Genomic DNA, 13416 nt, shown 5'->3' on the forward strand with positions numbered 1-13416 from the left:
GAAGGGATTGGCCAAAGATGCGTCCCGGGGTGGTGAAGCTGAGAAGAGACAACTTGCTGATTCAGGGTTGTCTCTGCTCGCTGGCTGTGGACAGATGGTGAGGCTGTGGATTTGGGGAGAATCCCCCTTCCTTGTCAAACAGGGAATGAGCTGTGTTGTGGAAAAGGGACGTGGTCTTTCAAGGCGAGGCTTGTTTCAAGCAGTGCCATTCAGTTCCCGGAGATACCGATGCTACGGGCATGGATGTAGCATTGGCCGGTGGTGTTGGAGGGATTATCCTGCAGGGAAGGACCGCAGCCTTCTCTGGGACATCATCCTCGTTAGGTTAGGGTGCTAACTGCCTAGCTGTGAGGTCTGCTCTGGATGTGCAGCCTGGAGCTCTGCAGCGGGAGTCTTGCTTTGTGTCACGCTCCGTGCGATGCCCGGTGGAGGTGGGGTGGGGTGGGAGCTGCTCTCCGTGCTCCAGGACCTGAGCCACTCTTCAGGCAGGTGCGCGGCACGACGCTGCGCTTCCCCACGGATGGCTGTGTGAGTATTCACTCGTGTTTCCTGGGTCACTTTGCTTCCTAACGTGTTGTCTTCCCTGCAGTTGTCCTGTTGGACTCGAAGGAATCGCAAGCGGAACTGGGCTGGACCTCACACCCATCGAACGGGGTAAGTGTGGAGCTGGGACTGTCTCTTTGCCTGCTGGTGCTCAGCCGTAGCCGAAGACCACGCGTGGAGCCAGTGGATGGGTCTGGCAGCCATGGGGTCTCCTTGAACTCTGGCACGTGGGCAGCCCAGCACGAGCAGCCGTGTTGATCGGCGCTGGGAATCCAGGGGAGTGGAGCAAGAAGTGAAGTGCTGGTGCTGTGGGACCAGTGTGGAACGCCTCATCCAAATGAATTTTACACTCTTGTAAGAAGCAAATGAACACCAAGTGGTTAAGGCTTTGTATTGTAGTTTGCACACCAGCGTGAGCTGCCAGGGACTGGTTCAGCTCTTGGAAGAGGGCTATGGTTGGACTGGGACTATCAGGAGCTCTGCATCTCGTAGGGCTTATTTGTTTGGGTCCTTGCATTGCTGTCAGCATCAGTCCATAGCTGTTTCAAGGAGAACACGTTAGAAAAGGCAGAGTTGTATTTCTTCCGGCTTTGGGTTCATTTTCCAGAATGGAAACAAAGTGTTCAGAAGGAATATTGATAGATCCTAGAGTCATCTGCTTTGCCCAGCTGTTGTCTGCAGAAGAAACTCTGTTTTGGGTACATTTGGCAATCTTGCATAAATTTACCCCAAGAAAGAATTGCTTTGGGAAGCTGCCAGGTCATCCTTGAGGCTGCGTGGGTTGAATCATCATTTCACTAATCAGAATCTCTGCTGGTAATTTTGGGGAAATACCGTTCCACTCACACTCAGAGCATTTGTCCTGTTTCAGCTAAAACTTCTGACACAGAAGCTGCTGCAGCTGTTCATGAGGATATTTGTCCTTGTGTGATGGTGTGACCGCTGTCACATCTCCTCAGGCGTCTTAGGCTCCGGGGAGACTTTAGAGCAGCTTCCAGTGCTGAGAGGGGCTCCAGGAAGGCTGGGGATGGGCTCTGGATCAGGGAGGGCAGGGAGAGGATGAGGGTGAAAGAGGGGAGATTGAGATGAGATCTTAGGGAAAAATGTTTTGCTATGAGGGTGGGGAGGCCCTGGAACAGATTGCCCAGAGCAGTGGTGGCTGCCCCATCCCTGGAGGGGTTCCAGGCCAGGTTGGATGGAGCTTGGAGCCCCTGATCCAGTGGGAGGTGTCTCTGCCCATGGCAGAGGGTGGAACTGGATGGGCGTTGAGGTCCCTTCCCACCCAAACCATTCTACGAGCCTATGATCCTCTGATCTTTGACTTCTCTGGGTATGCTGCGTGCTAATGCCGTGCACGTCCACCTTCCCAGGGATGGAAGATCCAAGGCTGTGTGGGGAAGAAAAGCTCTGGTTTCATACTAGACTTCATTTTAGAAGGTCTGACGCCAACACCTTCTTTCTGGTTGCATCTCCCTGTTTACACCTCTGCAGAAAGCTCAGCGGTCCAGCAGCTCCACGGTGTTACCACAGCTCGGCAGCTCGTGGTTTTGGTGGGCTAAGGGCTGTCAGCGCTGATGATATAATGCCCTGTAGGTGGAGAGCCCCGTGGTGGTGATATTTATACCGATCGGTGTGTTTCTGCCGGGGCGGCTGGTTCTTGCTCATGGCAGCTCTCGAGCTGTTACAGCCCTTTGTGTTCTTTCCTCAGTGGGAAGAAATCAGCGGTGTGGATGAGAATTACAAACCGATACGCACGTACCAAGTCTGCAATGTCATGGAGCCAAACCAGAACAATTGGCTGCAGACGGGCTGGATTGCCCGGCGCGACGGCCAGAGGATCTTCATCGAGCTGAAGTTCACCCTGCGGGACTGTAACAGCATCCCTGGTGTGACGGGTACCTGCAAGGAGACTTTCAATCTGTACTACGTCGAATCTGACTCCGATCTGGGCCATCGCGTCCGTGAGAGCAAACACACCAAGATCGACACCATTGCCGCCGATGAGAGCTTCACGCAGGGCGACCTGGGTGAGCGGAAGATGAAGCTGAACACCGAGTTGAGGGAGATTGGGCACCTGAGCAAGAGAGGCTTCCACTTGGGTTTCCAGGATGTGGGCGCCTGCGTGGCACTGGTCTCCGTGCGGGTCTATTACAAGAAGTGCCTCGCCACCGTGCAGAACCTGGCCGTGTTTCCAGACACGGTGGCGGAGGCAGCCTTTGCGACTTTGGTGGAAGTTAAAGGCACTTGTGTTGCTCACGCTGAAGTCGATGTGGATAATCCTCCTCGGATGCATTGCAGCGCGGAAGGCGAGTGGTTGGTCCCCATCGGGAAGTGCACGTGCGGTCCCGGCTTTGAGGAGAAGGACGGAGGTTGCAGAGGTAAAAGTGACCGTCGGTGTCCTCTGGCAGCTCTTGTCTGTGTCCGTCCGGGTTGCTGCCAGACTGCTCCAGTCTGCCTGGAGCCCGAGCGCAGTTCAAGCAAGCGGAATTGCCTTTTGTCAGCAATATGCTTCTTTTAGTTGATTGCAGCTCCCCAGCTAACAGCCAGACCTTAATTTGCAGGGTGGCAATTGGGTAAATGGGGCGCGTTGCCGGTAGCTGCTCTGCAGCGCGGAGTTGGCTGAGCAGACGCACCAAAGCTCTGAGTACAGCGAGGCGTTTCCCACGGCTTTATCCGTAACTATAAAATCACTCTGGAACATTAATAGCCCCATTGTCATGCTCTGGACGCAACTTAATCTGGTGACTTTACGACTTGCAAGGTTATGTTTAATGACAGCTGTAAAAGCAGATATAGCCTCTGCCTTAATGGGTTTTCCTCTAACGAACCTGGTGTTGTGACTACTTTGATTTCGCTTTCAAAGGCAGGTGAGAGCCAGGCATGGGATGGATGCTGAGCGTGTGGGATACAGGCTGCCGCGCTTCTCCTCTTGGAGTGTGTGAGCCTCTGGAAGGAGAGAGGTGCCAGGCTGAAGCCTCCTTGCAGGCACCTTCCCACTTTGGACCGTGGTCCTGGCACAGCGTGGTCTCGGCTGTCTCTGCATCGAGCTGGGAGGCAGCTCAAGGCAGTGGTCCTGGGCGAGCGGAGGCTGCTTGGTGGGTGTTCATCTCCCACCCCAGGAACGACCGTTCCTCCCTCCATCAGCACCCAGGGACTTTTCTTCACCAGAAGGTGTAATTTGCTATCGATTATTACCTGGCGGTGTGCGCGGCGCTCCTCGGAGCGGAGGAGAGCTCAGACCACCGGCTGGGATGTGTGCGAGATGTTTCTTCAGTCAGATATGCCTGAAAAGACCCTTCACTGCCTGCACCTGGGGTCCCAGACCTTGACCCTCTTGTGTTTCACCTGGTAAAAAAATGCATTGTGAGAAAAAAGAGCTAAAAAATTCCCCAACAAGTGGAATTCCCCGTGTTTAAGGTCCCGTGGTATGGAAGGAGAGTGAGGAACCAGGTCTGTCCGTCGGTCGCTGCTTGGGGCTTTTCAGACTTGAGTTGTGCCAATGGTGCTGAGTGGTGGGAAGCTTTTTCCGAGCGCTCCGGGTAGTGGCTATTTGCTTGGTGCCCTCCTTAAGAAGGCTCTTATTGAGGCGATGGAATTGAAATCTCAGCGCTGTTCATTGCTTCAGTGGCTGCGTGGCAGCTCGCCATCCTTTCCCCATCTGTTTGGAGTGGGAATTTACATAGTGAGTCCCAGAAGGCTTTTGCTAATGTTTCAGGTTTCTCTGTGTTGAGTTTAAATAATTCATATTCTCTAAGGAAAAATATTTGAAGTAATTTAATGGACATAATTAAGTTTCTCCCCCCTCTCCCAGAAAGCAGGTCATTAGTCACTCTCACTGGAGCAGCGTCTGATGTCTGGTCAAATATCAGAAAAGGGTTTTTTTAAGGGCTGAAAGTGTTTTTTTTTTAGCGTAGCACAGAGCGAATAACTTGAAAAGATTTCTCATGAAAGCATCCCAGGCTGCGGAAATTCTTCCACAAGGACAAAAAGCCTCGAGCTGGAGGCAGGTAAATACGGTGAGAGTTTGGGGCTGTTGCCCTGTTGACAGAAAAAGGCTCTGCAGAGGGTTCTGAGCAAACTGGAGAGCGATCGCCGAGGGCATGAAGTTTAACAAGGGTTAGCGCTGAGTTTTATGTCATGGATGAACACATAGGCTGGAGAGCAGCCCTGCGGAAAGGGGTCTGGAGAGGTTCTCGGAGCCAAGTGTGTGGGTCTAAATCAAAAGGAAATGGGGCAGCAGAAGGGGAGAAGTTTCCTCAGGCTGTTTCGTGGCTGGGTGATGCCCTCATCATCATGCTCGGAGTGTTGTCCTCTACTGGGACTTGGCCAGTGCTGGGGTCCGCACTTGCCAGTCAGAGGGACCAGTGGAGGCTGTAGCCACCAGCCCAGCTGGCTTCGCAGCCGTCGTGCCCTTGGCACGGCACAGGGGCTGGGTTGGTGCCTGTAGGTGGGTGGTGCTGGTTTCTTTGCTCAAAAACGTGGTTTAGTAGTGGACAGGTATGGTTGGACTTGATCTCAAAGGTCTTTATCTTACCCAAACGATTCTATGACTCTGATTCTATGGTGGTGGCTGTGGTGCGACCACGAGGTGTGGGAGACGTGGGCTTCTCTACAAGAAGAATGAGCTCTGTTTCTGCTGAACTGGTGAAGCTGTTGGAACTAAATCACAATGCTGGGAGCCCTGTAACTGTGATTTAAGTGCTGAAATCATCGCTGAGAGAACATTTGTATCCTCACAGAGAATTTAGGAGAGATGAAAGAAAGACTAATAGGCTTTACGGCACTGCTAATTACTGCTGGGAGAAAGCTGAGGCTTTTTACTCTCCATCTTTCTGTCTCACACCCCTTCCCTGAAGAAGTCCCCATGTTCAGTTTTGGGTCCCTCACTACAGGAAGCACATTGAGAAGCTGGAGTGTGTCCGGAGAAGGGCAACAAAGATGCTGAAAGGTTTAGAGCCTTATGAAGAGTGGCTGAGGGAGCTGAGGTTGTTTAATCTGGAGGAAAGGAGACTGAGAGGAGACCTCATCACCCAAAAAGAGGTTTTAGCGAGGTGGGGTCTGGTCTCTTCTCCCTGGTAGCCAGTGACAGGACAAGGGGAAATGGCCTCAAGATATGCCAGGGAAGATTCAGGTTGGATATTAGGAGGAATTTTTTTACTGTAAGGGTTGTCAAGCGTTGGAAGAGGCTGCCCGGGGAGGTGGTTGAGTCACCATCCCTGGAGGTGTTTAAAAGATAAGTAGATGTCATACTTGGGGACATGGTCTAGTGGTGGACTTAGCAGGGCTGGATCGATGGTTGGATTCGATGATCTTAAAGGTCTTTTCCAACTGAAACCATTCTCTGTACCTGGGTTCCATGGGTCAGCACGTTTCTGATGAATCATTTCAGTGCTGGTTGAAGTGGAGCCGTCTCTAGAGTGGAACCAAGCAGCTTTAGCATCTGTTTAACATCCACTCTCAAATAAGAGGAGAGGTTCTGTCACTGTAAATACATTTAGGCTGCATTTCTTGGCTAACGTACGTCTATAGCCAGCTGCTAGTCTACGCTTACTCTCATCTTAAAACCTATTCCCAGCAGCTGCGTGGCAGGCGAGCGAGGAGTCCTCTTGCACTGTGGATGATCACCCGTCCATCCTTATTTTATTTTCAGTAGGCTTCTCAGCGCTGATGCTTTTTTACCCTTAATTCTACCAGGCGTGAATTGTGGCCTCTTCACGCCATTTACTTCGTGGTGCATCGCAATAGCTTTTGTGTAAATGAAGCTGTGATGTGGCGGATCTGCCTGACATTTGCTGTAAAGTTGTCTCTTTCTGCTTCATCTTTTTCCATCCAATCCCTTGTAATATCTGCAAGGAGAATTTCAACAAAGCCCAAGGTTAATATTTACCAGCCAGATTTGCTGCAAATGAGACAACTTCAACCAGACGTTGAATTAATATGATGGAGACCGGTTTCCAAAAATAGCCGTCAGCCACTCTTCTTTGACAGAAACGTAAATTTGGGCTGTAGCAAAGTTTCCTTCTCCATTTATTTCCCTCTACTTCTGACAGCAGTGGTGGGAGCCGGCTCTGTGCTGGGGAAATGCCCCACGTTCTGCTCCCCTTCACCGGCACCACCTGAGGTGCGTTCATTCTGGTAAATAATGGTCTAATTAGCGAAGTGTATCCCTTGCCTATGCAGGAATGACGCAGCCAAAGCCGGTTTTAAGGACGAAATAGTTTCTAGTGCTTTATCAGGATTGAAAAAAATGTATTTTAAAGTGAATGTGATGGGGACAGCCGGACAGGGTTGGAAACCTCCGGCGCTCTGGGCTGAGAGCGAGGGTCTTGCCTGGCTGCAGCTCTTCTATGGTCCAGCTGAACACCTGCACCTATTAGGATGAGAGGAAACAGCCCCAAGTTGCACCAGGGGAGGTTTAGATTGGATATTGGGAAACATTTCTTCACTGAAAGAGTGGTGAAGCCCTGGCAGAGGCTGCCCAGGGCAGTGGTGGAGTCTCCATCCCTGGAGGGGTTCAAAAACCATGCGGCCACGGCACTTCGGAACATGGTTTAGTAGGCATGGTGATGTTGAGCTGATGATTGGACTGGATGAGCATAGAGGTCTTTTTTTTCCAGCCTTCATGAGCCTATGATTGCTTTCCTTGCAAAGAGCAGTGAGTGTTCACACTCTTCAGGAAAGGAAAACGTTGCCTAAGAGGTCCTTGTGGCAGCCCGTGGGCAGGAGGAGCAGCTGCCGATGCCCACGGTGGCTCTTTGAAATGCGGGATAAAGGGACTTCTCCCCTTCTCTTTGTTACTGATTGGATTTTAGAGCAACATATCGGATTCAGCGTGGCCTGAATGAGGAAGATTTACTGTATCTCACTTAGGGAGAACATTGGAGAAAATAATAACCCTTAGTCTCATTCTTTTCATAGAGTCATTTGGGTTGGGAAAGACCTTTAAGATGGAGTCCAACTGTAGAGCTGTATTGTACCTTTGCTTATAAAGCACGTTGATCTTCTGGGTTCTCCTGAGATGAACCTTCAAGGAGAGAGAGAGAAAAGGTGTTGAAGTTGTGGGATTTTTCCTGGTTTTGTGCCCTTCATGCAGGTTTGTGATAAACCAGTGTGGGTTACCAGGCTTGGTTGGCTGGGTTGGAACACTTTATCCCACCGTGTCAGGCATTCCTCTACGTTTCTCTTGCACAGAGAGCCTTTTTCAGCTCTTTCGGCTGCTTTGCCTGTTTGCTTACAGGGAAACGGTGCTTTCAGGGAGCTGGAGGCAAATATTCCTAGGGAGCTTTCCCAGGAGAAGGTCAGGGGGGTTGGAACTGGGTGGGCTTTCAGGTCTTTTCCCACCCAAACAATTTTGTGATTCTATGAAAGGCATGGGTCAAGGCTAATTAGGAGAATTAGTCTTTGCTAATAGGGACTGCCAGTGATACTACATGTGATGCACGCTCAACAGAGGCAAGAAATAGCTTGTCTGATCCACTGTGGGATTTGTCAGTGGTCTGCTAAAAGCTGGAGGACACTGGACTGTGAGTCCTCTCTCATCAGGCTGGGGTGCGCCGCTAATGGCTATAATTGCCTGATGAATCTACCACCGCGTGCAGTATAATTATCCTTTATGGCAGCTTATAGTTGTTTCTCTTAATGAGGAGACAAGATTTGTGACAGCACAGTCTGGATTCTGATGTGACCCTTTGTTTGTTGCTGTTCTCCCAACCCCTTTTTCAGCCCCCCACGAATGATTCCTTAGGGAACTGTGCCTGTGCAAAGCCAGCAGGGCTGCTCCCTTCTCGTCTGCCTGGGGTTCTTGGCTGCTGGGATCAGTTCTGCTGGGTGTTTATCGTCCTCTCCGAGCCCTCCAGTGATGCCTTTGCAGCACGTGTCTAACCCCAAATGCCCTTGCAGTCATTTAAGCTTATAATTCCTTGTCCTGGTGCCAGGGAGCAGCAAGGACGCTTCTCTCGTAGCAGATTGTCCTGCTACAGATACCTTGGGAAAGTCGGTATTATCTTACCTGTGCTTGGCTTCTTGAGTAGTAGGGAAACAAGCGGATAAGCTAAAAGCCTTTGAGAAGATCATCCTGCCTGTTGCGAGTCGTAGGTTTGTGGACAAAACCACAGCTGTGAACACTGTGAAACAGAGTAGTTCCTACATCGCTGCCAGGAGACTCCAGGGAGACCTTAGAGCATCTTCCAGTGCTGAAAGGGGCTCCAGGAAAGCTGGGGAGGGGCTCTGGATCAGGGAGGGCAGGGATAAGATGAGGGGGAATGGTTTTCAGCTGAAAGAAGGGAGATAGAGACGAGATCTTGGGGAGAAATGTTTTGCTGTGAGGGTGGGGAGGCCCTGGAACAGGTTGCCCAGAGCAGTGGTGGTGCCCCATCCCTGGAGGGGTTTAAGGTCAGGTTGGATGGGGCTCGGAGCAACCAGATCCAGCGGAAAGCATCCCTGCCCATGGCAGGGGTTGGAACTGGATGGGCTTTGAGGTCCCTTCCAACCCAAACCATTCTGTGAATCTGATTATTTGGACATAAACTCAGTCAACACTTTGAGCAAATTTAAAAGGAAGTTTTTTTCTTTTAAAAAGAGGATTTGGTTCAAGTCCTTGATTTATTTATTTATTTATTTATTTTCCAAAGGGAAGCGCTACAATAGAGAAAGCGCTTGCTTTTAAAAGAAAAACCTTTCCATTTGTGGAAAAGTCTTTCCGTTCATGTCCTGTGGTGCCTCCCTGTGTAGTGCAGAGCATCACAAGCTGGGTGTGGGGAGAGAGATCGCTCTGGCCTTGGACCTGTTTGTTTTATACTGGTCCATCAAGACTTCCCCAGCGAGTGCCTTTTGCCTGGCTGCTGGCATCAGACGGCAGCGTTTACCTCTCCTTTTTCTTGGGAGAGGGAATGTGATCCTTCAGTCCTGTGCCTGCAGGAGGGAGGCAAGCAGGGATGTAGGTAGAGAGGGGGCTGCGCTAAAGGCTGGAGCCCCTGGGCTGCTTCAGCAGAGGAGCGTGTGTGTCCTGGGTTGAGATTCTGCTTTGGGAGCTGGTGCTGTGCAAGCTGAGGGTCCTGAGGTGTTGCCCAGGCAGTGCGAAGCTCCTGTTTGAGCAACACCCTCCTGCCTGCCCCACGCTGCCTGGCTGAGCTGATGCCTCCCAGCAGTGACTGCGCCTTTCCTCCTGCCAGCAAATTGCAGAAATCGACTTGGAAAAAAAGAGAAGAAAAGTCCCGGAGCGGTGGCCTGGCCCTGAGAGCCCCTGACACCATCTTTCTTTCCATGACAGCGAGCTGTGAGCGAGGCTTATGTCCTTGGAAGTCTCAAGGGCTGTGTGACTGCCTTGCGCATCAGCAGCTCTCTGCTGCGAGCGGGCAGCGATGCTCCTGCTGCAGCTACGTCTCAGCGGGGATGTGTAGAAGCGGTGTCTGGCTGTGAGCAAAGGCTGTGCTTCCCGCAGTCCGGAGAGAACCCCTGGGCTGGAAACACGATGCCTTGCGCCAACCCGAGTCCCTCGTGCTGTTCTGGGAATCCGCCACTTCTGTGGTAGTAGAGAGGGAGGAAGGAAAGCATCCAAGGACCCTATGAGCTGGAGACTTCCTGAGCAGGCTGTCTCCTTCTGGAAGATGATGATTTTGGAAGTCAAGTGTGTGTGTGTGCTCTGCATGGCTCCTGCTGAGTCAAAGTTCAGGGCAGGAGTGGGAAGTGGTACTGGGAAGATGCTTTCCTGGGCATTGCACGTATCCCATCAAGACATCGTGTCATTACAGCGTCCTTAGGTGGAAAAGACGTAGTTTGAGTGAAAGTTAGAGAAATTTAGGATAATAAATTACGATGTTTTGTCATTTAGTGCAAAGATACCTCTCAAAGCCTGAGGTATGCTTTTCTGTTTAAATACGAGAAAGACGGATCCAAACGTACAGCGCTTGAGGCTTTTGATTTGTTTCATCTTTTATACATTAGCTTATGAACCTGTATGTGCTTCTAGAGCTTATTTTATCTTCTGACTAATGCTTGAGTATTATGCATAATCAGTTTATTTTTCCTCCTGGGATGCTGTAAGTTGCACAAAGCGCCAGGTTTTACTTTCATCACTGCTGCAGCCACCGGCATCCCGCACAGACGCTGCGCTCGTGTGTGGGTTTCGCAGCGCTTGGCAGGACGGGGGCCAGGCACACCGCGGTGGTGCTGGGTGGTAGCGAGATGGGGAATGCGAGCTACACATCATGTAGGGGTAAATCCTTGCCTCCCATATGAGGACAGGCTGAGAGGGTTGGCGTTGGTCAGCCTGGAGAAGAGAAGGTTACGAGGAGACCTTAGAGCAGCTTCCAGGACTGTGAAAGGGGCTCCAGGAAAGCCAAGGAGGGGCTTTTGATCAGGGGGTGCAGGGATAGGATGAGGGGGAATGGTTTTCAGCTGCAAGAGGAGAGATTGAGATGAGATCTTAGGAAGAAATGTTTTGCCGTGAAGGTGGGGAGACCCTGGAACAGATTGCCCAGAGCAGTGGTGGCTGCGCCATCCCTGGAGGGGTTCCAGGCCAGGTTGGATGGGGTTTGGAGCCCCTGAGCCAGTGGGAGGTGTCCCTGCCCGTGGCAGTGGGTTGGACTGGATGACCTGTAAAGGTCCCTTCCAACCCAAACCATTCTATGATTCAGTTCTGAATGATGGCTTTGTTCCTCCTCCTGGCTCTTGTGTTCTGGCTGGAGCACCTTTGTGACCTGTGCAAAGTGACAACTTGTAGGCATAGAGCACTTTGTGCTGGATGAACTCGGAGTATCTGCCTCCTCCCGCCTCTGTGGTGGCTGTAATGCCGTATGGTACATGCTCCTTTCCATCAGTCATGCATACGAAACACTCATGTAAAATATGCTTTCTCTTCAGACTCTTTTTGAAGTAATGATCAAGCCCAGAGATATTTATTATTCGGGATTGCTTATTATATCGCTGTTTTACAGCGCGTCTGAAATAATTATAGCTATGGAAATTGTGGCAGAGCCAGGCACAAATTACTCTATGACACTTAATTTTAGAGCAAACTACTCAGAAAATGATGAGCATCGCAATTCGTTTGTGGAATCCTTGTCAGGCTTAATGTTATCAATACCTGGCTGCTCGATGGACGTGCTGGTTATTCGGTTGGAATACGGCAGGAAGCGTATCGTGCCCATGGCTAAAGGGGGTTTGTGTGAGATAAAGGACTTGGCAGGAGCGTGGAACGCTGGAGATGCAGGTCAGTCAGTCCTTCGCAGGGAATCATGCGGCGGATGCATTAGGGAGCTGGAAGAGACGACGCTAAATTGCAGTTGCCTCGCTGGATGTGCCCGCTTGAGCGTGTCCTTGAGGACCAATCCTGCATAAAGAGCAGTGGGGTTCTGTTCAGCGCTGCCGTAGCGCTGAATTCAGACAAACGCATTCTTTTAGATATTTCAAGACCATCTTGCTAAATATTCCCGGCTACTTCATTTTCGTCTGGACTGAATCACCGGATTTAATTTCGGCTATTAAGAGCTCGTTGTGGGAGACACACAAAGATCTTGCCTCTGGACATAGGTTTTCATTTCAGTGCTCTTCAAATTATTTAACAAGGGCAAAAATTATAGAGTAGCGTCGTCCTAGAGGTTTCAGAGATGCTGGGAATGTGTTGGACTGTAGGCTGCTGAGAAGTGTTATTGAAAACCTGTTATTAAAATAAAAAAAGCTTGCAGAAAACAAACTGCCTTTGAATTCTCTTGGCTGGCGCAGCCTGAAATGCCCATCCTGACGGGCCAAGGTGTAAGAGGAGCTGGAGACCCGTTCCAGTGTTCCTATTGATTGCTCCCTCATGCCGACTTTGTCCCCCTTGTACAGACAAGGAGATTGGACACGATTTTCTTTCCCTCCCTCTCAGTGGGGCTCTGTAACGGCATCGCTTTCTGCCTGCAAAATATTGATTACAGTCGTTGCAATAAGATAAGATGAGATTGCAAACCCAGCGTGTGAGGGGAGGAGAGGAGCCTCTCCACTACCTGAGGACATTTGTTGACAAGGCTCTTTCACCGGCTCAGTGCACTACTGGGACTTTGTTCCGTTGGTGTCTTTTGCTCAAGGTGCCCTGTTTGGTTTTGGGCAACTTGTCCTGTCCGTGGGTGCTGCTGGAAGCCATCCGCCTGGGATGCCTGCTCTGAAGCCCATCTTTCTGTCCCTCCTTGGACCCTGCTGCCCTGGTCCTCCGGTTGCACTGGAGTGAAGCACCTCTCCTCCTGGAGAGGTTCTTCTCCTGAGTAACAGGTGATAGGATGAGAGGAAATGGCCTCAAGTTGCACCAGGGGAGGTTTAGGTTGGATATTAGGGAAAAAATGTATTTACTCAAAGAGTGGTGAACCGTTGGTCCAGGCTGCCTATGGCAGTGGTAGAGTCTCCATCCCTGGAGGGGTTCAAAAAACACGTGGATGTGGCACTTGAGAACATGGTTTAGTCGGCACGGTGGTGTTGGGCTGATGGTTGGACTGGGTGAGCTTAGAGGTCTTTTCCAACCTTAACGATTCTATGATTACAAATTGATGAAATAGTTGGAACGTAATAAATAAACAGTGACTTGTTTGGCTCGATAATGGAATTAAGATAGCTGGAGGCTGGATGTGCTGGCTGGGTCTGAGAGGGGTCAGCAGTAGCAATAGCTCCTGTGAGAGACGTGTTGAGAACATCTTCATCTTTTATACGACCGATGATAACAGTGAGTTTACAGAAACAGGAGAAATGGATATTGATACAGTGCGCGGCGTGTGCTGTTTACTGGTGGCCGGTGCTGTGGGGAGCAGAGGACATTTTCCCATCGGTGCTCAAAGGTGCTGGTGTGAGCCTTTGGTGTTCCTCAAGTTTATGTTATTCCCAGGAGCAGATCCATCCGTTCTCTGT

General features: G+C 50.7%; 1 protein-coding gene across 1 annotated transcript in view; it reads left to right on the plus strand.

The window, feature by feature from the left end:
* The window catches only part of EPHA10 (EPH receptor A10), a 54883-nt gene that overhangs the window by 2026 nt on the left and 39441 nt on the right, over positions 1–13416 (plus strand). Inside the window, exons 2-3 of the mRNA XM_054086511.1 lie at positions 590–654; positions 2252–2921. Coding sequence (XP_053942486.1) covers positions 590–654; positions 2252–2921 — 735 coding nt within the window. The remainder of the gene's footprint in view (positions 1–589; positions 655–2251; positions 2922–13416) is intronic.

Source organism: Cuculus canorus, chromosome 22 (genome assembly GCF_017976375.1).
Source record: "Cuculus canorus isolate bCucCan1 chromosome 22, bCucCan1.pri, whole genome shotgun sequence".
Taxonomy (NCBI): domain Eukaryota; kingdom Metazoa; phylum Chordata; class Aves; order Cuculiformes; family Cuculidae; genus Cuculus; species Cuculus canorus.